The sequence below is a fragment of the Marmota monax genome, unplaced genomic scaffold (assembly GCF_021218885.2).
Source record: "Marmota monax isolate L192 unplaced genomic scaffold, Marmota_monax_Labrador192_F-V1.1 WCK01_AAM20220418_F8-fsc00051, whole genome shotgun sequence".
In the NCBI taxonomy this organism is placed as follows: domain Eukaryota; kingdom Metazoa; phylum Chordata; class Mammalia; order Rodentia; family Sciuridae; genus Marmota; species Marmota monax.
The window spans coordinates 464,312-490,012 of record NW_026695202.1 but is presented as its reverse complement, the minus strand read 5'-3'; the positions used below and the strand labels follow the sequence as shown (position 1 = coordinate 490,012).

The following is a 25,701-nucleotide window of genomic DNA, read 5'->3' as shown; positions in this document are numbered from 1 at the left end:
ACTCCACCGGGCTCCGAGTGCCAATTCTCCCGAAACCCCCGTGCGGGAACTCAACTGGGAAATCCAAAGTAGCGGGCGCCTGAGGCAGCAGGATCCACCCTAATCCCAGCAGGATCCTCCCTAATCCTGGAGCCGCCCTATTCCCAGCAGGATCCGCCCTAATCCTGGAGCAGGGTCACCTTTCAACCATTCCCTCTGGCAAAAATGCCAGGCATCATTCTGACTAAACTGTGGCTCTCAACAATTTTTAGTACATAACACTGGAATAAAATGAATCGATAATGTTATTGTATGTTCATCCCTGTAACAGGCACAGAGAAACAACAGAAAGGTAGGTTAACTATAGTCCCTACTCTTAGGAGAAAAAAATGAAAAAAATGGAAAGAATGTGAGCTTTGGATCATAAAGATCTGGAAAGACATTCTGACTTTTCTCCTTAACTGTGTTCCTTTTTGCTCTTCTGAGCCTGAATTTTCCTATCTGTAAATGGAAATAACATTGATCTCATCGGATGATTGTGAAGATAAGAAGAGAAAATGTACTTAGAATGTGATTTATGTTCAATAAATTCCAGTTACCTTCCTCTTGGCAGTCTGGGGATACAGTTTGATTCTAAAGGCTATGTTCTTAGCTGCTGCCCTGACCCAGCTATAAAATTCACTTGCACTCCAATTCTTGTTGCCTTTCCTTCTGCATCTCATGGATTACATCAAGGACTGAATGGAGTCTAGAGCACCCAACTCAAGGCTGCCACCTAGTGACTAGAGGGTATTCATGCCCTTAGCACTAAAGGAAATCCTGGGTACTCAAGTAGTTGTTTTTGCCCTATAGGTTCCTTTCAGGAACTCATAATTTTGGGACCACCTGAACTGTATCCCAGTCCTTACCTCTTTCAATGGAAGGATAAGTTTTGTGACCTGATCTTTTCCTGCAAACTTGCCCAGGATTTCATAAGATTCATAACTCTTGCTTCTTCGTGCCTCCATGACTTTGGAGAGGATCTGCTTTACTTCCTTCTCTTCAGCAACGGAACCAAACAATTCATGGTTAAACATCTTTGAAAGCAAAAGGACAAAAGGTGATTATGTAGCCAACACAAGCAGTCTTTGACAAAAGCACAGGTATAACCAAGTCAAAGGAAAGCAAATGGGGAGGGAATGAAATGAGATGGCAGGAGTTTCTATTAGATTGTACTTGTTTTCAATGCAGTTTAGGGATCAGTAATAAAAATAAATAAATAAAAATTTAAAAAAATAAATAAAAATAAAACATGCAGAAATACTTTTAGTTTAATATTAATGGAAAACAAAAGAAAAGTATTTCACAGACAAAAACATATACAGAACAGATACTTCTTTTATGATATTACCAGAGAGTTTAATTTCCCTTTAAGAAATTCTATTTGCAACTTAATTATAGAACTTAATGTAAATATTTAAATTGAGAGTCAAAATTAGTGCCCATATTTTAAAAAATAAATGAACAAAAGGTTGTGTGGCAAATTATTTTCCTGTTCCCAAATCTACCTCCCAAATTACCAATTATCCAATTCTTTTATTTATTGGATAAAATATTATCCAATATTTTCCATTGGCATATTATAATTATACATAATAATGAGATTTGTTATTATATAGTTGTACATGCACACACATTATCCAATTTTTAAAGTTAAAATCATTGTTAATTTTCATTATAAAATGAAATTCTACTCCAGACTATATCTCTGATTATTCCTTCAAAATGGATTCTTGGAATTGAAAATTTTTGTTCATTTTAAAAGCTGTTAATATAAATGTTAACTTTCCTTTCCAGAGACACTGCACCAATATATGACCCACTGGCAATGACAGAATGCCCATCTCACTTGAGTCCTCACTTCTCAAACTTCTGCTAATTTAAAAATCTAAAAGATCCTCCTTCCATCACTTCCTTCCTGATGGAACCCAGGGGCTTTGCACTTCCTAAACACCCACTCTACCACAGAGCTACCCTCACTCCTCTATTTGCATTTGTATGGATATTATTATTTTGTGAATTCATTTTATGCCCTTTGCTTTAAAAAAAAAAAAAAAAAAACTAGAATTCCATTCTGTAAATCTTACCTCAATCATGATATCTAAACAAGAGTCCAAATCCCCAACTTGCAGCTTGTTGCTAAGGCCTTGCAGCAACATGTAAACAGTGAAGGTGAGCACGTGGACCTAAAAGGAGATGCACAGTGAGAACAGGAGTGGGTACAAACCCCATGTTAAAGAACATTAAGATCTAAGAAGTACTGCAAAGAGAGTACTCAGTTTATGTTATTACTGGGAGCTTTGACAAATGCCACCATTAAAAATCCTTTAACCAAGTGAGCACTGTATGAAGGATGTTTAGAAACACATTACCAATGCTTAGGATCTATAACTGTGACTAAAGCAGGTCAGTGATTTATAAAGGCCCCAAAGCCTTCAACTTTAAAAGCCAAACTGTGAATTAAGGAGCTTGTTAATGCTGAATGCAATCAAAGCTGGTACATAAGGACAGAAACAGGTTTTTAAGTTTTTGCCCACAATAGTAATCAAGCAAATGTTTACTAGGAACTTACACTGTATTAATACAGGTACATATCTCACATGTATAAATATTTAAATCATTTAAGCTTCATGCATTGTATCTACGGTGTAGGTGCTAAATTATCAGCATTTATCAGATGAGGAAGCTGAGACACAGAGAGGGCAAACAACTTGTCCAAGGCTGCACAGGTAAAAGGTGGAGTTAGGATTCAAAACCAGAGGGGCTGGTACCATAGTCGCAGGTCTATATCACTGCAGTATACTGACTTTCAAGTTTTTTGCATTTTTTAATGCTGCTTCCAGGACTGTCTACCCACCAAAGCAAACATCAGATTATAATCACAGGACAAGGAAACACACTTAGCTGTCAATATAAAAATTAGATCTTAAAGGCATAGTTTCTTTTGTATCTTACTTGTGACCTTTAAAAATACTTTTTACATATTTACATATTTGCTATGAGCTTTATATAATTCTTAAAAATCCCTTTTCGGGGTAGGGGTGGAAGGATGAAGGACACCTGAAGAATACAATTTTGGTTGTGTCTACATGATTAATACTAAAACACCAAAATTATTTTTGTCTACCCTATTTTAATTCTTTTAACAAATAAGATAGACTTGGAAAAAAAAAAGGGTTACTCATGGAAATACCTTTGGTTTAAGGAATGTGTGAATGAATTCTCAAGGACAGAAATGTACTGAATTCATCCACATATGTCAGCACCTGTGACAGCATCTCACCTATAGTGCCATGAAGTAAACGCTGGTTAAAAGAACAGAATAAAGATGAACACTAAAAGGGGCTCTGGTTCAGGTAAGATGGAGAAAAGCACAACTAGTCTCTCTGTATTGGATGTAGCTATAAAGTCTGGACAGGACCCAAGGAGCAACTCTCAGGGGAGAACATGAGAACCTAAATGCCACAAAATGAGTTTGCTAGCATTTTTCAGCTGACACAGAAGTGGGCGCCAGGATGCAGCCTGAGGGAATGCTGGGAAAGCTTTCTATTCTGGTGTGAACAGGAGAGAGAACTCATCAGGGAAAGAAAGGGTACGAAAATCTCTCATTTTATTTTTCTTGTCTTAATTTTTTCCCATTTCTGGCACCCCAGGCCCAAGCAACACTGTCAAAGTAGTGATAGTGACTTATAATTAGATTGGCAGGAGATTGGCAACTCTGGGAGGGGAACCTGAAAACAGACTAACGTAAATTATCTAATCTAAGTAATAGAAAGGAAGACAACTGGAGGAAAAATAAACAGATGCTCAGGGACTCGTGAGAGAGAAACAAAAAGTCTAACTTTCATTTCATTGGAGTCCCAAGGGAGAAGAAAGGGTAAACTGCAAAAAAAGTATCTGAAGAAATATTGGCTAAAAACTCAAATTTGGACAAGCAGCTCAATTTACCCCAAACACAGTGATCTCTAAAACAAACCAAAAAGCAAGCAAACAAAGTCTTAAAATAGAAGAGTGGGGTATTTGTGCAGGATTCTGGGTTCATTCCCCAGCACTATTTAAAAAAAAAAAAAAAGTATTTATGAATGCAGACAGAAAAAAATGTATTATATAGAGGGGAAAAACAAATTGGACAACTCATTAGAAAAGTCAGAAGGAAATGATCAATAGTTTCAAAGCATCTTAAAGCACTATCAATGCAGAATTATATATCCAGCAGTAATATCCTTCAGGAATAAAGATGGAACAAAGATATTCATGAATAAAAAATTTAAAACAAACAAACAAAACAACTTGCTACCAGAGGACCTACTACCACCAGATCTGTCTTAAAAGATGCTAAAGAAAGCTCCTTAGACCGAAGAGAAATGATATCAGAAAGAAATTTGGAAATTCAGAAGTAAAGAGTAAGTGAAAAAGTAAATAGGTAGTATAACAGACTACTTTTTCCCCTCTCATCAAAAGTATGTTTGACAATTAAAAGCAAAAGTTATAACATCACTTGAATAAGTTTTAAATACACAGATATAAATAACTGTAATACAAAAAAGGGAGGGCAAAAGGACTTATATTTTGGACTTATTTTACATTCCACCAAACACTGATTCTCAGGACACTGTTAAAAGTGAAAAAAAAAATATATATATATGATACCCTAGAGCAACCACGAAAATGTCATACAAATGTGATCGAAATGAACACAGCCATTTTAGTGTTATAACCTACGAAATAGATTGATCTTGCCCATAAATAAATTAGAACATACCATGTAAAGCTAACTTCCAGGAGTGTTAACTGGGTACTTGAACAAACTGTAGTGTTTTCCAAACTTTAAATCACACAGGGGATCTTACTAAAATGCGGTTTCACAGGTTGGGTGTAGGGTCCTAATTTCTGCATCTCCAACAACTTGGTGTTTTATATTCTGCCCGGTGCTCTTACTGTTTTTATAACTTTCATGATTTAACTTTTTTTTTTGTTTTTTCCTGTACTGGAGATTGAACCCAGGGCATTATACCACTGAGCTATGTCCCCAGTCCTAATTTTTTTATTCTGAGACAGGCTCTTGCTAAGTTGCTGAGGTTCTGAGGGTCAAACTTTCGATCCTCTTGCCTCAGCCTCCCAAATTGCTGGGATTACAGGTATGTACTACCGTAACCAGCCTATGACTGCTTTTTTTTTTTTTTTAAATATTTATTTTTTAGTTGTAGTTGGACACAATACCTTTATTTTATTTATTTATTTTTATGTGGTATTGAGGATCGAATCCAGAATTTCGCATGTGCTAGGCGAGCACTCTACCACTAAGCCACAACCCCAGCCCCTATATCTCCTTTTTAAAAAGATCTTTTTAGGCCTAAGTTGCATGACCTTTTTTCCTCTCAAATTATTTGATACTGAATTTCATATTCTCTGGATATTAATAAAATTATTAATTTATATTGAATATACTGTCAGAGTGAACAAGAACATATTTATTTGCTTAAGAGTTGAAACATAGCTGAGTGTGGTGGTGCTTGACTGGAATTCCAGCAACTCAGGAGGCTAAGGCAGGAGGATGCAAGTAGTGGTCAAAATGCAAGTATTTGAAATCCAACCCATCTTGAATATAAAGCACACAATGCAATTTACCTGATACCCACGGACAAGGGTGGTCTTTAATTCTTTTAAAACATACTGCAGAAAGTGCACACCAAGATCTTCTATTATTTTTGTGAGTGTGCTGCGCGCTATGTCTCTGATTTCCTGTGCTCTGTTCTTGAGGAGAGCACACACTTTCAGCAAAATACTAGAAAATAAGAAGTTGAAAAACGATCAATCAATAAACACACAAAAATACAAATATCATTCTATCTCTTAATTACTTATAATGCTAGGTTTCCCTTAGTATTCAGAAGTACAGCAAAGTATGATAGTACCTCTCTTCTTTGTAACAAAAAAGACTGAAAAAATTAGGAAGAAAAGAACCAATATTTGAGGTTCCCTGAATTTGTCACATACAAACCTTGGCAGATTAGCTTCCATGACCTCTTGTGGAAGGGACTGCATCAGTTTAACCATGGCAAAAGCTAAAGGGACTCGAACCACTTCCTCATCATTCACAATCTTGGACTTGATAAGCTTGTGTTCTTCTTCTCTTTTAGTCTATAAAAAATTTCATGTTAAAACAAAAATAAGGATGAGAGCCCTGCTTACACTGTAACTCTGTATTTGAAAGACAAGCTCTTTTCATGTTTAAGCCCATGTCTAGCTGTCTTTAAAAAAACTAAAAGTTGTGTCAGTTGGAACTTTCAAGTGTTTGTGTAACATGGTTGGTACATGAAAAATATGCCTCCAATAGAGAAGGTTTATTTACAAAGATACAAAATGACCAAGTCAATACCTTATATTAGCAATTGGCAAACTTTTTTGTAAAAGTTTTGTAAAAAAAAAAGCATTTGGCCTTGTAACCCTGCTGTAGTAATGCAAAACCAGGATTAGATTACATGGAAACAAATGGGCATGTGTTCCCATAAAACTTTATAAGTACATAGATGTAGCACAGAGACCAGAATTTGGGGGCTCAAAGTTTTACAGTAAAGAGGAAAGGCTCTAGCTTCATGAATATGCACTGCTAAATGTAATTCCTCTTAACCAGAGGAGATGAATTTTAAAGTAGAAAATGGAAACACTAATTTTTAGTTAGCTTTTTTTGGAAATGCGAGTCATCTTAACATTTGCTTCAGAGATAGAAAAAGCATCTATCTAGCATAGCAAAATCAAAACGCCAGGCCATTACTGACTGACTAGCTACAGCAGGAAATGAGACTGAAACTGATGAGAGAAGGGAAGGGAATTATAAAATGTTGAGGTACAAGGAAACTCAAGCTGTGTGTGATGGTGCAGCCTATAATTCCAGCTACTCTTAGGCTGAAGGGGGAGGATTCCAACTTCAAGGTCAGCCTGAGCAATTTAGAAAGTCCCGGACTCAAAATAAAATTAAGAGGCAGGGGATGTAGCTCAGTGGAAGAGTGCCTCTGGGTTCAATCCCAGGACTACAAAAAGAAAGAAAGAAAACAAAAACAAAAAACCCCAGAAAACCCCCCAAACCTAACCCCCAAAGTCACTTTAGGAGCCTGGTGTGGCAGTGCCTCACTAGCACCCAAGTTCCTACAGACCAGCCTGGCCCCAAACAGTTATTACCGTAGATGAGAGGCACTTATGTAGCCTGGGGAGGATATCCCCAGTTATGGTTCCATGGATAGTTTTAATTGTTCTTTCCAATTCTTCCTTATTCCGAGGAAGGAAAGAGACAGACTTTGTGATACAGTCGGATTCCTTAGCCTCTGTCCCATCAGAGTCAGCTGGATCAGGGTGTGCAAGAGTTTCACTGTTGTCTAACAACCCCTTGGATGTATTTTCTTTTTCTTCCTCATTCATGTGCTCGAATTCCATGGCTTCAGACTCTGGTAACTCAGTCATTTCTACTGTATCTACATTTAATAATAAACAAACAACAAAAGTCACCTTAAATAGAATGAGGAAACAGCACAGTAATGTTTTCCATGAACATCTAACATCCAATAAAAACATCTGATCTGATCTCCAAGTATAGAAAGGCAAGGTTAAGTACCAAAGAAGCAGCAGGCAGTGAAAGGTCTATTTTTTGCTTTCTCAAAATTTAGAGTCTAATGAAGGGCACAGACAAGTAAACTGGCAACTATGAAAGAATGTTGAATAGTCAGGACAGGATTACTTGAACACCTATTTGGGGAAAGGGGATGGGGCACACTGGGAAAAAAATTCTTAGGTGAAAGAAAGCTTCCTGAGTCCTGTGGTTGTTTCCATAAGCAAAAACTTCTATTCGTGGGCATGAACACCATAATAGCAGCCAATCTTTCCCATGCAGAAATTTTTCTTATTCCAGGATTCAATTTATTAAAGGAAATTGGGCAGTACAGTATTGTGGGACAAGTCTAGATTTGATCCTGCTAACAAACTATATGATCACAGTCAATCAGCATGACTCCAATGGGCTTTGGCACCAACCTTGCAAGGCTACTGTGAGAATTAAATGAAATAAAGTCTACAATTAACTAAAACATGTCAGACATGTTAATGGCAAAAGACGGGAGCATCACTCTTTTTTTTTTTGCTTAGCTGCTATATAGCTTTGGAAATGTTACTTTATATTTCTGAATCTTAGTTTCTCGTATCAAAAATATGGGGTAACTAATACCAAGAATCTTGAAAGCTTCTTATCAGAACAAATGAGATAATGTCTATAAAACCTGGCTCAAAGCAGATGCTCAATAAAGGTTTCAAATTTCATTACACCCCTTTTCCCATTCTTTAAAAAGACCACTATTTTGTGGACCATGGTGCTCCACTTGTGCAGTGACGACTTAGGGTAATTTTGTGGCCTGGTAGTGATCAGCAGGGCAGGGCTCTTGGCTGCATCATAATGTGACAGTCTTTTATGTTGTTTTACCAGTATCTGATATGAGCAGTACAGAAGAGATTACTTATGAAGGAAAACAAAGGGAGAAGAGCTATTTTGAAGGACAGGGACCTTATGGTAAGTTGATGACTGTTTTGAGGGAGAGGATTTGTTTTGTACAGCACCTGGAGCCACTGCTAGTCTTCAGAGATGAATCTCAACATGTGTTTTCTAAAGTGATATGAATCTAATCCAAGGAAAGCAAGTCTTTCTATTGACTTCCCTAACTTTTTAGATACTTGGAATCAGCCTTTGCAAGTAAGATATTTTATTTGTTATTTGACATCCTTACCAGGCAGAGGTTAGATCTCATCACAGCTATGCCTCATATAAGAAGAAAAGTTTTTTTCCAAAAACAACTAAAATTATATTAATAAAATATCCCAGTGAAATATTTCTTAAGGACAAAATTATTTTCTATAAATAAAAATAAAACAAAACCTGAATACTGTCACCAGGAGTTGGCAATCATTTTCAAAAGAGATTTCAGACAACTATTAAATGGAGATATTAATGGCCCAGGGTCAACAGCACAACAAATAAGAGAGCCAAACTCAGGTGTCGCACATTATTTAGTTCAGACAGCATAACCAGATTTCAGTTATCTTTTAAATATACTACATGGATTTGGGTACCACTAAACTTGGATAATTTGAGCTAGTTTAGAATAGAGAGAGTAACTAAACTCTCTAAGAAGAAATAGTTAAGTAAATAAATATTTTTAAATTAACAAATATTTATACTTATGCAAAATTGCCAAAGGCAGATTTAACTGATTAAAGAAAACAGTGCCATGGTGTGCAGTGGTGCATGCCTGTAAACCTGGTGACTCTGGAGGCTAAGGAAGGAGAAACACAGGTCTGAGGCCAGCCTGGGCAACTTTATACCACCTCAAAAAAGGGGGGGTGGCGGCTGGGGATACAGTAGTAAGGTAGAGCCCTGGATTCAAACCCCATTAATAAAACAAAACAAAACAAAAACTAAACGGAGGGGTAGAATATTCCTCTGTCTTTAGCCAAAATAATTAGGATAAGCATCTTGGCCTATTTGAGTGCTAATTTTTTTTTTCTTTCATATTTCTATACTGACTAGAACCTATAGTTCAATGTTCAGGATAAGCAGCATCAGGTATTATTCCCTCATGCTGTTTCTTTCTTTCTTTTTTTTTTTTAATATTTATTTTTTAGTTGTAGTTGGACACAATATATCATTATTTTATTTATTTATTTTTTTAATGGGTGCTGAGGATCGAACCCAGGGCCTCGCACGTGGTAGGCGAGCACTCTACCGCTGAGCCACAATCCCAGCCCCCCTCATGCTGTTTCTTAAGTGATAATTAAATTTATACTTCTTTATCCCTGAGTAAGATGTTGCATTGGGTTTTTATTTTTAAAAAACGTGGAACGCTTCACGAATTTGCGTGTGATACTTGCACAGAAGCCATGCTAGTCTATCTTGTTCCAATTTCATTATATGTGATACCCAAGGAAGCACTTGCATTAAGTTTCTAAAACACATCTTTTGCTTGAGTATATATGAAATTTAATCAAATATTTCCCTGGGGTCTACATAGACAATCATGTTTTTAAATATGCTAATGTGTTAAAGCCCACTGACTGCTTTTCTAGGAGCGAGCAAACACTGCATTCCTTGAATAACCAGCCATGGTTATGGTTTTTAATGTTTTTTATCACTTAACGGAATTTCATCTGTAAATATCTGGTTTAGGATTTTTATATCCATGTTAATGAATGAGACCTTGTGATACTCCATTCTCAGAGTACCTGTGCCAGTTTTAGGTATGTAATTATGCCAATTTTGTAAGTTAGTGGGGACTTCCTCTTTTTTATTCATTTAAAAGAACTAGTAAGTTTGAAATTACCCATTCTTAAATGTTTGCTTAAACTTGCTGATACAACATTCTTTACCTGGCATTTTCATCGGGAGATGCTTAACTATAGACTAGTTTCTTTATTGGTTAGAGATCCATTCAGATTTTTTATTTTATTCTAAAGTCAGTTTTCTTCAATTTTCAAATTTATAAATACATATATTATCTTACTTTTTGCATTTAATTGTTATCCTTTTTAGTTCCTAATATTGTTTATTCTGTCTTCTATTTTCCCTGGTCAATCTTAGCAGACATTTGTCAGTTTATAATCTTTTCAAATACCAAAGTTTTGTTTGATCCCCTCTAATGTATCTTTTATATTTCACTAATTGTTGCTTTAACATTTTTTTCCTTTTCTTACATTTGCTTTGCTTTCATTGGTTAATGGTCTTTCTATATATAAAAGTGATGGACTTCCAGATAAATAACCTGAAGTTCAAATTAATTTTTTTACTAATAAATTTTAGATTGGCTTTCTTCACAGTTAAATAAGTTTTTGTTTTGTTTTGTTTTTAAATAAACCATTCATTTTAACTTTCTCCTGATCCATTAACTGGTCATTGCTGCAAAGAACAGAAAAAGGACCTAAGTTCAATTTTGACACCTTTAATTCATAATCATAAATGATCAAAAAATACGGGATGAAAATCTAGTTTAAGAAAGCTTTACAAACTTACTTTCTTCATCCTGAATTTTCCCCATTTGTTCTTCAAGAGTTTTATGGTCAAAGTGGAATGCTTCTAACACTATTACTAGCAAACTGTTAAAAAAAAAGATATACACATTTTCATTTGATTACCAATACCATTTGACTATTAAAGTTAATGTAAAGTCATAAATATAAGAAGTTTGACAATACCTGACACCCAACTTTTGATTGATCTGTCCTGACTGTAAGACATGAATGAAATGTTTCAAGTAATATACATATGCTGACCAAGAAAGATGTCTGCAAATAGCTCCAATAACTTCTATGGCAGCAATGGTTATATTTTCATGCTGTAAAATAAACAGCATAAATGTAGAACAAGTATTGGCTGATGGCCTACTAAAAAGCTTACACAGTACATGATTAGTAATTATAGAAAGGGGAGAACATCCAAATGTCCCAATTATACTCCATATTTCCTCTTCTGATTCCAGGAAAAAAATGCATTTAAAGGAGTGACAAATTCCTTTAACAGATATTAACTCTTTTCCACTCAGACCTCCCTAAGTGGTTCAAGACTAGATATAGTGAACGAAATCTATTTAAGATACAGAAGTAGACAAATATTGGGGCTCAGATGTAGCACAATGGTAGACTGTTTAGCATATGCAAGGTCCTGGGCTCAGTGGCTGGCACTGAAAAAAAAAATTGACAAATATCAAAAACTATACACTACATTGCTCTTAGCAATCAAAACTACACTATTTTAGCTGGGCACAGTGACACACACCTGTAATCCCAGCAGCTCAGGAGGCTGAGGCAGAAGGATCGTTAGTTCAAAGCTAGCCTCAGCAACATAGGAGACCCTATGCAACTCAATGAGACCCTGTCTCTAAATAAAAAATAGAAAAGGGCAGGGGATATAGCTCAGTGGTTGAGTGTCCCTGGGTTTAATTCCTTGTACCAAACAACAACTACAACAAAATGCTGTCTCAGAAACATCACTAGAAAAGGAGACAAAAATATATGAAGCAACACTTTTCATACTCTGAACATTAAACAGAATGGGAGAACAGAACAGTGATCTCTGAGAGTAAAGAAACATGAAGTGAGTCTTGTAATTACACAAACTTACTATGTGCAGAGAACTGCAGTCACAAACAGCACAGGAAGGTAAAAGAATGGCCCAGTGATCTCCCTGAGTTAAGGAGACAGAGCTGAGGCTACGGTAATAAGCCCACAAGTGCAGATTACCAGAGGAAGAGACATATACACAGAAAGCCCCTTGAAACTCCAGCTGAGTACTGATGAGTATATGTGAGTAAGGATGAGAAGAGGAAAGAATCATAAAAAAGAGATGACAGAGTCATCAAAGACAATTTTAAAAATGAAAATAGTCCAGGCTCCTATTAATTAGAGTGTTAAAATTCATGATACATAGGGCATGATACTGGATGAACACCTTGACTTAGGAATAGAGAGCACCAGGAATTACAAATGTGCAAGCAAATATAAAACACCTTTTCCTTATTTTTTTAAGATCTCATTAAAAGATGAGTAACTATTTAAAGCAAAAATAACAATGTACTGTATTATTTAAAGCTAATTAAGTAAAAAACCTATGATAAAAATATTACAATTAGTAATAAGTCAACAGAAACCAATAAATTAACAAAAAATAACAAATTCATCCAACAGAAGGAAAATAAAATGTGGGCAAATGAAAAATACATTATAAGTTTACAGCCAAAGTTTATTAACAATTATATTGCATGTAAATGTCTAAAAGTCAGTTAAAAGGGAGACACTATCAGAATGAAGTTTCAAGGAGCAATCTTTCAACTACTAGATTCTTTCTTCTTCTTCTTTTTTTTTTTTTTTTGAGTCATGGTCTTGTTAGATTGTTCAGACTGGCCTCAATTTCACAATCTCCTGCCTCAGCCTCCCAAGAAACTGAGACAGTATAGACATGTATAATGGCACCTGATTTACTTAGATCAATGGCACCTGGTTTACTTACATCATTCTTTTAAATATTTCTTAATAACTAAATAAACACTATTATTGTAAAAGGCCATGTAATAAATTGCATAAACTCAAGTCACAAATCCTGACATTACCACAATTAAACTTCTGTGACCATTTCTTTGTTCCACCTTTCATTAATCTATATAATCAATAAATACTCAGCCACTTTTCCCCAGGTACCAGCACTGTTCTAAGCTCTGTATAGTACAAAGGTTAAAACAGCCAGAAATTCAAACACCAGTTCCAACTCCACTTTTGTGAAACTTATAAAACCTCACCCACTCTCAGTTTCTTCTCCTGTAAAACAGTGGTAAAGAATAGTCTTTATCCCATAAAGTTGAACAGTGGTGAGGATGAAGTCAAGTATACAGAACAGTGCCTGGTACCTGGTATAATGTGAAAGATAGCTATTGTTTGATCTCATTTCTTAGGAGCCATTTAGGCAAAGGCTCTGCTGATCAGTGGAGTTTACCAGAAGTCCTATGACACAAAAATAAAAGACTATTATCTCAGCAATATGACCATTTCTAGAAGGGGAATGTTTTGTGGATGGGTTTTGTGAGGTAATAATAATAGTAAAGATTCAAGTAACATCAACATTTACATAGCACTTACTATGTACCAGGCATAGTGATAACAGCTTTAGAACTATTCTAAGCCTCTAGTTATGGTGAAGATGGCAATGCGGATGCCATCAACTCATTGACATTTTGGCAAAGTGTGTCATGATATGGGCAGAGATTTGTCAGTTTCTAGATTTAATGCCCTACCTTGAGCATTTTCTCATCAAAAATTGGAGTCATGGCATAAGGCATAATATAATTCTGAAGAGATTTTGAAGACATCACAACTTTGCCTTCCATTAGCTGTTTTGCCAGTTTCTTCAAGGCTCTTGCTCTTCTGTGGATCTGTGAGTAGATAGAATATGAATTAGTTATTGAATAATCTCACTTATAACCAGCTCTACCTTAGGACCACTGTCTTTTTCCATGGAAATATTAAAGGAGTCAAACACAGTCCATTTGTTACATGAGCAAACTGTACCTTGATTTACTTACAGAAATGCAACCTATAGCATTTGTTCAACAATAGGTCCCAAAGCATTGAAACTTAGGAAGACAGAGAAAGGTATACTATTATGATTTGTAGTTTGTGATATCATTAAAATAATCATACCCCAGGAAACGATCATCTTATTTGCAAATCTGACTAATAACAACAACCAAGGAAAGAAAAACTTATTAAACCTTTGGGGGAAGTTAAAAATATGTTTTCTAAATGAGACATATTTCCAGGCAGGGAAAAGCAGAACTGCTGTGTACCTGAATGTGCTTCATGTTCTCAAAGAAGTCCATTTCTGGATCATGGTAATGAGTAAGCTGTACCAAGTCTTTAAACTCGAGCTGATCTGGAAAGGTTTGAATTAAACAGGAAAGTACTGTGGTATAATCCTGTTGAATACTCTGCAAATCAAGAAAAACATTAAAATTTAAAACAATCTGCTTCCTAGATAAAATGAGGTGGCACCAAGAAAGCCATTAAATTAAGAACCACCACCATCACCACCACCAGCACTAAACATTTCCATTGTAAAAAAATCAAAAGTGATTGCTCCCATCTATTCCCACTCTCCTGTTAAACGTTTGGTCACTATTTCAAGTATCTTAATTAAATTAACTAAGCCTGACTCCTTTTCTACACAACAGTGGCAGAAGAATGAAAGTTTAAAACCAAACCTCAGATAAAAGTATTCAAAAGACAAAGTTACAATACCTCTGTCTGGCTCTTCAATCCTTTCCTCAATTTCTCCAGGAGTGAACGATGAATGATTTCTTTATATTCTTTCTCTGTGACATTTAAGGCAGCTAGCTTTTTGATAATACTCATCAAGCACATGCTGGCATTATCACTTAAAGACATATCTCCTAACTAAAAATAAGAAAAAGAACCCAAGTTATTCTGTATAATAACTACATACAATATGAAATATTATTTCCTAAGGAAAGTGAAATATTATCACTGGTTTTTATAAAAGTCCCTACTAAGAAATGCACCTTGAGTATTGCATAACTCAGGACGAACACAGTGGAGGAATGTGAGGGATATAATCAGTAAGTGTATTTGAGAAACTATGCTTATTGAGAAGTGTCTCTTAATTTCAGGAAGCACTATGAAGGGTATGTTTTAGTTTAATTTCCCCAAACAAGCAGTATAACAAGTCCATTGAAGCCAATTTTCAATATTCAATACCATTAGGTCACCACTGAAAATGACAGAGTTGGCTGGAATAATTTTGGTTACGTGCCCCAGAGTTCCTGGTTTGAAGAATGTAGCCTAGTGTAAAGAAGATATTCCCAATTCAGCCAACCAGGCAGTGACACTGAACACCAGTGTTGAAACTGGAAGTGATATATCAAGAATAAGCTCCAAATGGGAGAGCATTTTTTCATGTACATAATAACAAATAATTATGCTGCACAGTTTATAGATGGTATTACATAACTAATAAAAAGCAAGGATTCCATTTTCGTCATTTTTGAACTTTGTTCAGTCCAGCAACATGGCACTTACTATAACCCAAATACCTTTTACTTCTACCATATCATCAATAAAAAGGGCAAACTTTCAAGTTAGTTAACAACAACAAAAAAAAGGTATGTAATTTGACATACCATAAAATTCATCCTTTTAAAGTACATAATCCAATGGTTTTTTAGTCTATTCTGAGTTGTGAAACTGTTACCAGTATCTAATTTCACAATATTTTGTCGCCCCTAAAAGAAGGCCTATACTCATCATAGATCATTGCTCATTCCTCCCTCCATGAAGTTTTTTTCTCTATTGAGTTTTTAATGTTTTTTGTAGTTATAGATGGACAGAATGCCTTTATTGTATTTGTTTATTTTTATGTGCTGCTAAGGATCAAACCCAGTGCCTCACACATGCTAGGCAAGTGCTTTGCCAGTGAGCCACAGCCCCAGCCTTCCTGCAGCTTTTGATAAACATTAATTTACTTTCTATCTCTTTGGATTTCTTCTAATATGTAACTTTATTTTTTTTGAAGTGTTTCTACCTACAGTATTTTATTTGAAATATCTGTCTTTCGAATAATAACAGTAAGTTTTTTGCCAGGTGAAAAATTCTTCATCTAAAAGAAATTTTATCCTAAAAACATTTATCCTTGACAAAAACAAATTTAAAAATTAGGTGATAGTATTAGATGGTTGTATTATCAAACAATAAAAATCTCACACAATTTTGCTATAAAAACCTACCTCCATATTATAGAAACAATTATGCATAACTGGAATTAGGAAGTTAACATCCACAGTCTGCATTTCTTTTATGTAAGAGGTGATGGTCTGGAATGCTGCAAAGCGAATGTCGAAGTTGATGTCATCAAGATGTCGTTGATCAAAGGCATTAAGCTACAAGAAATGCCATTGAAATCACATAAATGATAAGGTGCATAAATCTTAAAAATGATAATGCTTTTGACATCAAAGAGAAATGAGACTCCTTCCTTACCTTGACAACATCAGTAATATAGTTTAGTCCACTCTCAAAATCAGAAAGACTCTAAAAGGAAAAGAATGGTTGATCAGTGAATAGAATTTTAACTTTTCTGACTTCCTCCCCTTAGCTCAGTACACAAATTCATACAAAACCATCCTACTGTCACAAAAAAAGGTTGTTCCGATGCTTTTTATGTCAGTTTTTTAAAACATATTTTAAATTTTGTTTGAATTAGTATATGTGACAGTAAATTGCATTTTAACATGTCATCTATAAACGGAGTATAACTTCTCATTCATCTGGTTGTACATGATTGTAGAGTTACACAGGTCATATAATCATATATGCACATAGGGTAATAGTGTCCAATTCATTCTACTGTCATTCCTACCCCCATAACCCCTCCTGACCCTTCCTCTCCTCTGTCTAGTCCAAAACAGATCCATTCTTCACCCCCTTATTGTGAATTAGCATCCGCACATCAGAGAAAACATTTGGCCTTTGGGATTGGCTTATTTCGCTTAGCATAATATCCTCCAGTTCCATCCATTTACTGGCAAATGCCATAATTTCACTCTTTTTTAAGGCAGAGTAGTATTCCATTGTGTATATACCACATTTTCTTTATCTATTCATCTTCTGAAGGGCACCTAGGTTGGTTCCATAGTTTAGCTAGTGTGAATTGAGCTGCTATAAACATTGATATGGCTGTGTCACTATATCACAGTTATCTTTTAAAGAAAGGGTGATTTGGGGTAGAAATAAATATTACATACCTGAAACACTGTACAAAGCAACTGTCTTGACAACTTGTTCTTAATAACTGAGAAGAGTTTGGCAAGAGGCTTGAGAAAGCTTGTAGGATCCAGACAGTGTTTTAACAAGTTTTGCACTGTCACCAGAATATCAACCTCCGTATCCTTTAGAAGAAATGAGAAATCTCATTTCAGTAATTTATAGAACAGGTCAAATTGTATTTTGATATATTATAGCATTGGAAATAATTATTGATATGTAAAAGTAGTACCTGGAAAAATAACTGCATAGTCTTTTAAAAGGTTTTAGAATTTTAACTTAATATAAGATTCAATAATGTTGATAATAGTTTCTTCCTTTAATTCTAATAGAGAAAAATGTGGGTTTGAAACATAATTTCTGCAATTCTGTACTCAAAAAAGAGCTAACAAAACAAGCTTGCTGAAGGGAAACAAGACACTTCTGGTCATCCACAGATTTGTGGTATTCTAAACTGAAAGTACTTTCACAGTGCTGTAGCGAGTGATGATCAGTGCTCCTGAGGCCTTATTGAATGAGTGAATGAGCCACTCAGAGACGCATAACTGAGGAAGGGTTTGAGGGTTAGAAATTCTTCACTATGTCTAAATTTTATTAAAAAGTCTGACTTTCATTGAGTTTTTACCATGTGATCCATATTTGAGACTAAAAATTAGAAACTAAACAAAGAAAATAAAGAGACTAAAACTTTTACTGTTGTGGCTGACGATGATGTGTTACCTTTTTGCCTGTCCCCATACCTATTTCTGTGAAAAGTTTTCTACATCTAATTTCTATATAGTTTTTTAAGTTCCTTGGGACAGACACATCAAAGAATTTAACCAACAGCTGGGTGCGGTGGTGCACACCTGTAATCCCAGTGGTTGGGGAGGCTGAGACAGGAGGATTGTGAGTTCAAAGCAGCCTCAGCAACTGTGAGGTGCTAAGCAACTCAGTGAGACCCTGTCTCTAAATAAAATACAAAATTGGGCTGGGGATGTGGCTTAGTGGGTGAGTGCTCAAGTTCAATCTTCAGCACACACACACAAAAAACAAAACCAAAACAAAAAAACAGTAAAATTGTTGCTTGTAATTAGTGATAAAGTGCCACTTCAAAGACAAAATAAATGTTGTATGAATTTGTACCTGAGCAATATTGCCACGGTGGAGGAAAGGAAGGAGAAGTGAAATGAGGACAGAACTTTGTTCTTTGTCTTTCATAAACTTGCTTATCCTAGAGAAGGAAACAAATGGATATGTTAGGAAGACAAGCAAGTTGAGAATATTTCTCTAAGACGTTAACTTTTTGTAGAAAAGCATTAGCAACTAAACACAGACTTTTAACATTTCAATTGACGGTGTACTGTACATGTGTAAGAAGGTTAACTTAGTTATTTAGCAGTGCCCCTCTAATCTTATTCCTCTACAACACCAGGTTCCTGGGATGATTCTATTTCTTTTACAATATCTGATCCCATAGGTGGGCTCCCCCTTTCTTTCTCACCCCCCTCCCACCCTTCCTCCTTTCTTTTTTTGATATCATAAATTGAACCCCAGGGCACTTAACCACTGAGCTACATCTCCAGACTTTTTTTTTCATTTTTTAATTTGAGACAGGGTCTGCTAAGTTGCTTAGGGCCTTGCTAAATTGCTGAGCCTGGCTTTGTTCTTACAATCCTCCTGTCTCAGCCTCCCAAGCCACTGGGATTACAGGTGTGGGCTATCATACCTGGTGGAATTTATGATTTCTTACTTTGCAAGGAAATAACATTTTTGCTAAGATTTAAGGTTTTACATACAGTATTTCAATAACTCTTGTAACAGCCCTGTAACAGGGGAATTATTAGAGCCTTGTACATACTAAGGAAGAACTCTATCACTGAGCTATATCCCTAAGCCCTAAGATAAAGTCATTTCTTGCACTTGGGTTTACTAACCTTGCCCTTTACAGAAATCACAATTATATACTACTAGGGTCTATTGACAAACAGACTCTTAAAAACAAACAAACAATCTGTTCTTTCAAATTAATCATTTTTTTTCAATTAAGATAAAAAATCAAAAACAAAAAGGATAAAACAGAAAAGGGTAATGATCTCACTGAAGCCAAGGCTTTAATTAAAATATGCAAATACTAACTAAGCAAAATCTAGTAGTCTGATGTAGGACTCTGAAGTCAACTGTCTTTAATTACATGAAGGCAAATGCATAAGAAGTTTCTAGTGATTATGTCAGCAAAGAAACAATTCTGTAACTTACAAGTGTAGGACATTTAAAATACTGTAAGTTTTTTTTGGTATTAGGGACTGGACCCAGGGCATTGCACATGCTAACCCCCTGCTACACCACTGAGGTACACTCCCACCCCTACAGATATGCTTTGTGTGTGTGTGTGTGTGTGTGTGTGTGTATGTGTGTGATAGTAGTACTGGGTATTGAATCTAGGATGTACTACATACTCCTGAAAAATTTTTAAACTTATTTACCATGTTCAAACAATTGAAAAGCATGTTAAAAAAAAAAAAAAGCATAACCATGCATGATAATGTAATCTTTTAAGTACCAATGTCACTTACTTTGAAAGAATACCGAGTTCTTTACTGACTTGTGCCCTATTCTTTTTCTTTTTCACCTTTTCAGTACTTATTGTGGTTTTGCTGAGGTACTGAAGAATCGTAGGTACATGAGGTAGAATTAATCTTCCTCCTACAGTGATAGACTCTGAAACACAGTTATTAATGTCTTGATTTTCACAAATTCTCATAAAACATAACTGTATAGTATCTTCTTGATGACAGATACAGAAAGTAATCAACTACTAATAAACAATTAAATTTCAACTCTAAACCTTAAATAACTTTTTCTTACTTAAAAGACTTATATTGCTAGATAAAACAAAAATTTATGATAGAGATACATAAGGCTTTATTTAATCCCTTTTTGATAACAGTAACAGAATTTTTGGAGTAATATGGTAAGAAGAATTCAGAGAGATAATGGTAGAAGTCATCTGATAATTTCCTAATGGATAACTGAGACTCTGAGGGCAGTAAGTAATCTGCATTCCTATGTGTTCAAAGAAAATTCAGTTTTTATTTCCCAGAGAAAAGAAACTCTGAGCACTCAATTAAGAAAGTCAATTCTAAGGACTTTTTCATTTTTGAGAAGAGTCACTGCCTCTGAAGACAAAGAATTATTTGCTTTATACAACATACACACCTTCTGTGTTTACTACTGTGTCGGCAGTGTATACGCATCCAGTTACTGGCAAGCTCGAGACTGCTTCTGTAGGCTCAAAATCTGGAAGGTTAAGAAGGTCATCAACTATATCCATCACAATATTGGCTGTGGCATCAGAAAGATTCTTTGCTGAGAGAATTGCAAAGACATTGGTCAATATATCACATTCTGGGTGCCCAGGTTTCTGTTTAGCCAGGAAAGGAAAATATCTGCAGGGAAAAAACCATTGTAATAATCACCTATTTTCCAACGTTTATTTCTAAAATATGTTCCATATGAATTTTTACAATGAGTTTAAAATATAGACGAGTGTGTATGAACATTAAAAGGTTTGTTTAAAAGAGGAATTACTTTAAAATCTAAAACTTGATCTAAACTAAGCACACCTCGTAAACATTATACTACTTAGGCACTTTTTGTACATTTCTTATTTAATCCTTACAATATCTCTATTAGGTAGTAGTATTTCCACATTACAGATGAAAAAACTGAGACTTATCCAAAGTCATTGTGCTAATAAACAACTAAAAAAATTGTAGACATGCAATCTGAACCACAGTCTAATTCCAGTCTTAGCCCTTTCTGAAAAAAACATGTGAAAGCCTATTTTATTTTTTAATGTGAAATCTCCCCCTTTAGAATGTTTTTAAAATTTAAAATATTTTTTTAAATCTTAAAATTTTAATTTTTAAAAAAATTTCCAGGAGCTATTATACTAACAATTTATAAGAAAAAATTCAGATAGTTTGCTATCAATTCACTATCACTGGAGAAAAGAGTTCAAGTACTTAGTACTAACAAGCTGATGAAAAAGTTCTGAGGTTGTATTCATATGTCTTTCTGTATAATAAATATTGGGCACAGTATGCACAGGTTCCAAGCATGAGGTAGGTCTCTTTTTATTTCCATTCTATAGGTGGAGAAACTGAGGCTCAGAGGCCATAGGAGAATGGTATTGCTCCATGCTGAGGTGTATGGCTCATTCATTCAACATGCAATGAATACTGACTAAACATGGATTAAGAGGAGCAACCCTCTGTGGAGAAAGACATAATTATGAGTGAGAAATGGTTTCTGTCCGCAAGGAGGCTTGGGCAGATAATTATAAAGACGGAGAGTACAATCAAAGTTGTATGTGATGTCAGGGCCTTAAAAGAGTGGACAGTACTCCCAGGAGGAAGAGACTGAGCCAAGCAAGGGTCATGGTAATGAGAATCAGTACAACTGAGAGTGTGGTCAAGGACAGTCCCAGTTATGTTGGTTGTTTTAGCCTCATTAGTTTCAGCATCTTTTCACCCAAAGGAATGTAGGGGACAATAAACTGTACAATCACTCTAGTTGGTAAGGAAGTATTTGTTGTCTTGAGTTCACCTAATTTCTGAGACAATTTATCCTTATTATAAGCTTAAAGATACTGGCTATTGTTCAGCTCTACATGCATTTAGGTAAACATTAGACTTCTGTACAGATGGAAAAACCTATTTTAATATCTGATGGACACTTACATAAACTGTAAGTGAACTTCAAAATGTGAATTTATTTTTAATCAAAGAGTAACATTCCCATGGAGTGGTTCTGAAATATTCATTCATTAATTTTTCTACATAAAACTACATGTGCATACCTCCTGCCATGAGGATTCTAAGGAGTCAGACTTTTTAGATTTTTTTTCAGATGAGTATCAAATATAAAAGAAGTTCCCTAGGCTAGTTTTGATTAGATTAACCCAAAACACCACCCCTTTTTAAAGGGGGAGAAGGGGGAAGATTATACCTTGCATTTCTGCTCCATATACTAATTAGTTTCAGCAGAGGAGTAGGTGAATACTGACTCTCAGATCCAAGCCTGCAGATCTACAAAACAAAATTTAAAATGAACATAAAATAAAAACACAGAGAGAATTATAGAAAAGCAAAAACAACCAACAAGCAGAACAGAGAGATCACATCACAAGATGAAGAAAAAAACAAGGGACAGGGATTAACATGTAAAGAAAGGCTGAGAAAAAGACAAAGGGAAGCAAAATAATATTGACATCAAAGAAATGGCAGAGATGATGCATGGAAGCTCTTGACTTGAAGGAATCAGGTATTTTAGGTTTCAAATGGTCAGAAAGGATTGAGAGTTCATGCAGCTAGAAATCTCCTAAGATCAAATCTCTCCTGTAGTCTTCTGTGCTGTAACTACATGTCTAGCATCAAGTGATTACAACTAGAGAAATCAAACAAGAAAACGCACACCAAAAACACCTGAATATTTCCCCTCAATGTTTATTTGTGAGGAGCTATGAAAGTTAATTTTGTTTAGAGACACAATCATATTCAAATTAGCTTTAAATACAAATGCCTACGTATTCAAGAAACTAAACTCTTGGTCTTTAGATCTAGTAGTGGAGGGGGAAAAAAAAAAAAACGTGTTGTGAAAACTTTCAGAAATAAAGAAATGCTTGCTGTTAAGAAAAAAAGACCAGAATAAACATTCATGTCTAGGAGGCAGGCTGAGATGTTAAATTAATAATAAGGAAGCAGAAGATGCCCAGGCAGAAAATAGAAATTTAGGTTTACCTGGGGCCAAACTGCACCATGAAACACAGCATCAATTTCTTCTGTTTTGAACTGATAGGATTCCCAATCCAAAAAGATATCAGTAACCATTTTGATTCCAAGACGTCTTAAATTTTTCAATGGGTTAATAAACCTCAGCTGTATCTGCAAAACAGAAGATCTGCTATATTAACAAAAAGAAAAGAAAAAAAAGTACATACCCAATTTTTTTTTTCCTGATTCCTCAGAAAGGCTCTCCTGCTCAGATGTCAAACTGAACTGAAAATCCTGTTATTAAATCTATTGACTCTGATTCACATAGGGACATCACAGGAGCAAGTCACATTGCTATTCTCATTGAACTGGAAGGAAAATCAGAGCAAAAAAATCAAGTGCTCTGCTATCACTGCCCAGTAAAATCACATTCACTGTCCTTAAGAAAAAATAATCACATCTGCAACAACTTTGCATGAATAGAATGTTCTAAACAAAACCTCCCCCCACCCCGCCCATCTCAATGCCTCAGAATCAGGATTAGGGGAAAAAGAATTAGAACTTCATTTCAACTCAGAGTAATGTTCCTTTTCATTTTCACACTGTATTATTCTTATTTTTTGCCACTCTAAAATCTTCCAAATTGTTTATTAATTGTTATTTTCTATTTCTGTGTCAAATTCTTGAGATCCTACTTCCACTCCCCTTTCTCTCTCTGGCTTTCACATACAAAAGAAAGCATAGTCCTTGATTTTCTGAGTCTGGCTTATTTCATTAACGTAATGCTCTCAAGTTCCATCCATTTTTCTGCAAATGATATAATTTTGTTCTTATGGTTGAATAAAACTCCATTGTATATAGACACAAAGTTGGTTCTATAACTTGATTATGGTGAATTGTGTTGCTATAAACATGGATAAATGTATCTTTTCTTAAAACTAGAAGTTTTAAATTATTCTTGTTAAAATTAGTCTAGGGGACAAATCAAAGAATCTGTGACCTTTCCATAAAGTAGACTATTTTGTGTAGTAAAGAAAAGACAATGAATTAAGGTATGGAAGATCAATGGGTCTGAATTAAAAGCAAACTTCTTTTTATAACAGATATTGCTATTTCTACTGCATTCTCCTTTCTCTCTCTCTTTTTTTAAATTGGTTGTTCAAAACATTACAAAGCTCTTGACATATCATATTTCATACATTTGATTCAAGTGGGTTATGAACTCCCATTTTTACCCCGTATACAGATTGCAGAATCACATCGGTTACACATCCACGTTTTTACATATTGCCATACCAGTGACTGTTGAATTTGCATTCTCCTTTCTCTAAACACGCAGCCAATTAATTGTTCAGACTCAATGTAGAATAATGTAGTGAGTCCCAACCAATGACATTACGGTCCTAATCTTGACCTCAACTTAAAAACTTAACTGGATGCAAATTTATTAAATTAGATGAGAGACTGAAAATCCCAAAGATATTCAACAGACAAGAAATTCTATGAACTTGGGAAGAGTAAACTTTATGGAAAAGAATTTCCACTTGATATTAAAAAATGAAAAAGTGTAAGCCAGTAATAAGAGAGACAATGGCCTCAGAGATTTCTATCAGGTAGAGAATGTTGTAAAACACCAGACTTAAAGAGGAAGTTTCAACCCCTGACTATTTTGCCAACTGACTAATATACTGTGGGTGATGGGCACAAAAGTACCAACTTATTTGTATATATGACTTTTATTACCTACATCAACATCTAAAGACCACCCTAAAAATGTACAGATGACTGAAATGCACTCAGATGCTGAATATCAAGTCTATGACCAAGATATCACATATAAAACTAAAAGGGAAGTTACTTCCATGAAAATCTGATACTCTGATCAACAGATCGATTTGAATCTGAAATAGTACATTTTAAATTCAGGTGACTTAAATAAGAATGAATAAGAATGCTCTTAACTAATTTGTTGTACAAACCTAAGGGACCATAGTATCTCACATATCATCTACTATCAGCTTATATTATACAAGTTAAAAAGATGAAAGAAATGACAAGCAAATACAAAAGGTGACACAGTTATAAGTCACTCTGATCTGCTTCAATTCTACTGGCAGTATTTTATATGAGCTGAATTATACTTGGGGTGAAAGATAAATACTGTCACTGATACTTAAAATAACTCGGTATCACTATTATCTGAAGCAAATGCCAAACCAACATCATCAACCATGATTTTAAATAAGACATCCCTGTCCTTCTTCAATCCCACCTATCCCCCTCCCTGCCTGTGGGTAGGATTGGCAGGCCCTACTTGTTTCTGCAACTCCAGTGCTGGCTACCCAGTTTACTCCAAAACTGTTGGATAAACTGGAAAAAACTCTCAAAATGAGCAACTGTAGACTTTAATTCCTTAACTGTCAGTATGGCTGAAATTATGTACATTATTACATCACTTAAATGTACAAAACGCCCACAAAGCGAACAATAATCTTTACGGTACATCTTTTAATGTCGTCAGTACCCTGAAGGATAGGAAAGACATAAAACAGCAAATGTGTAACTGAACTCA

General features: G+C 35.2%; 1 protein-coding gene and 1 non-coding gene across 2 annotated transcripts in view; both read right to left on the bottom strand.

Moving 5' to 3' along the window:
- Utp20 (UTP20 small subunit processome component) overlaps positions 1–25,701 on the bottom strand; it is a 93,967-nt gene that overhangs the window by 18,066 nt on the left and 50,200 nt on the right. The window contains exons 28-45 of the mRNA XM_046429652.2: positions 23,157–23,300; positions 22,366–22,445; positions 20,572–20,801; positions 19,929–20,073; positions 18,499–18,586; positions 17,355–17,498; positions 16,591–16,641; positions 16,338–16,490; positions 14,836–14,991; positions 14,385–14,525; positions 13,833–13,970; positions 11,245–11,384; positions 11,063–11,145; positions 7,198–7,487; positions 6,020–6,159; positions 5,647–5,803; positions 2,106–2,204; positions 888–1,055 (exon numbers count right to left, since the gene is read on the bottom strand). Of these exons, the coding sequence (XP_046285608.1) occupies positions 888–1,055; positions 2,106–2,204; positions 5,647–5,803; positions 6,020–6,159; positions 7,198–7,487; positions 11,063–11,145; positions 11,245–11,384; positions 13,833–13,970; positions 14,385–14,525; positions 14,836–14,991; positions 16,338–16,490; positions 16,591–16,641; positions 17,355–17,498; positions 18,499–18,586; positions 19,929–20,073; positions 20,572–20,801; positions 22,366–22,445; positions 23,157–23,300 (2,547 nt within the window). The remainder of the gene's footprint in view (positions 1–887; positions 1,056–2,105; positions 2,205–5,646; positions 5,804–6,019; positions 6,160–7,197; positions 7,488–11,062; positions 11,146–11,244; positions 11,385–13,832; positions 13,971–14,384; positions 14,526–14,835; positions 14,992–16,337; positions 16,491–16,590; positions 16,642–17,354; positions 17,499–18,498; positions 18,587–19,928; positions 20,074–20,571; positions 20,802–22,365; positions 22,446–23,156; positions 23,301–25,701) is intronic.
- Positions 9,887–9,988, bottom strand: LOC124083169 (U6 spliceosomal RNA). The gene has a single exon (XR_006848670.1). It is a non-coding gene; the product is annotated as a U6 spliceosomal RNA (small nuclear RNA).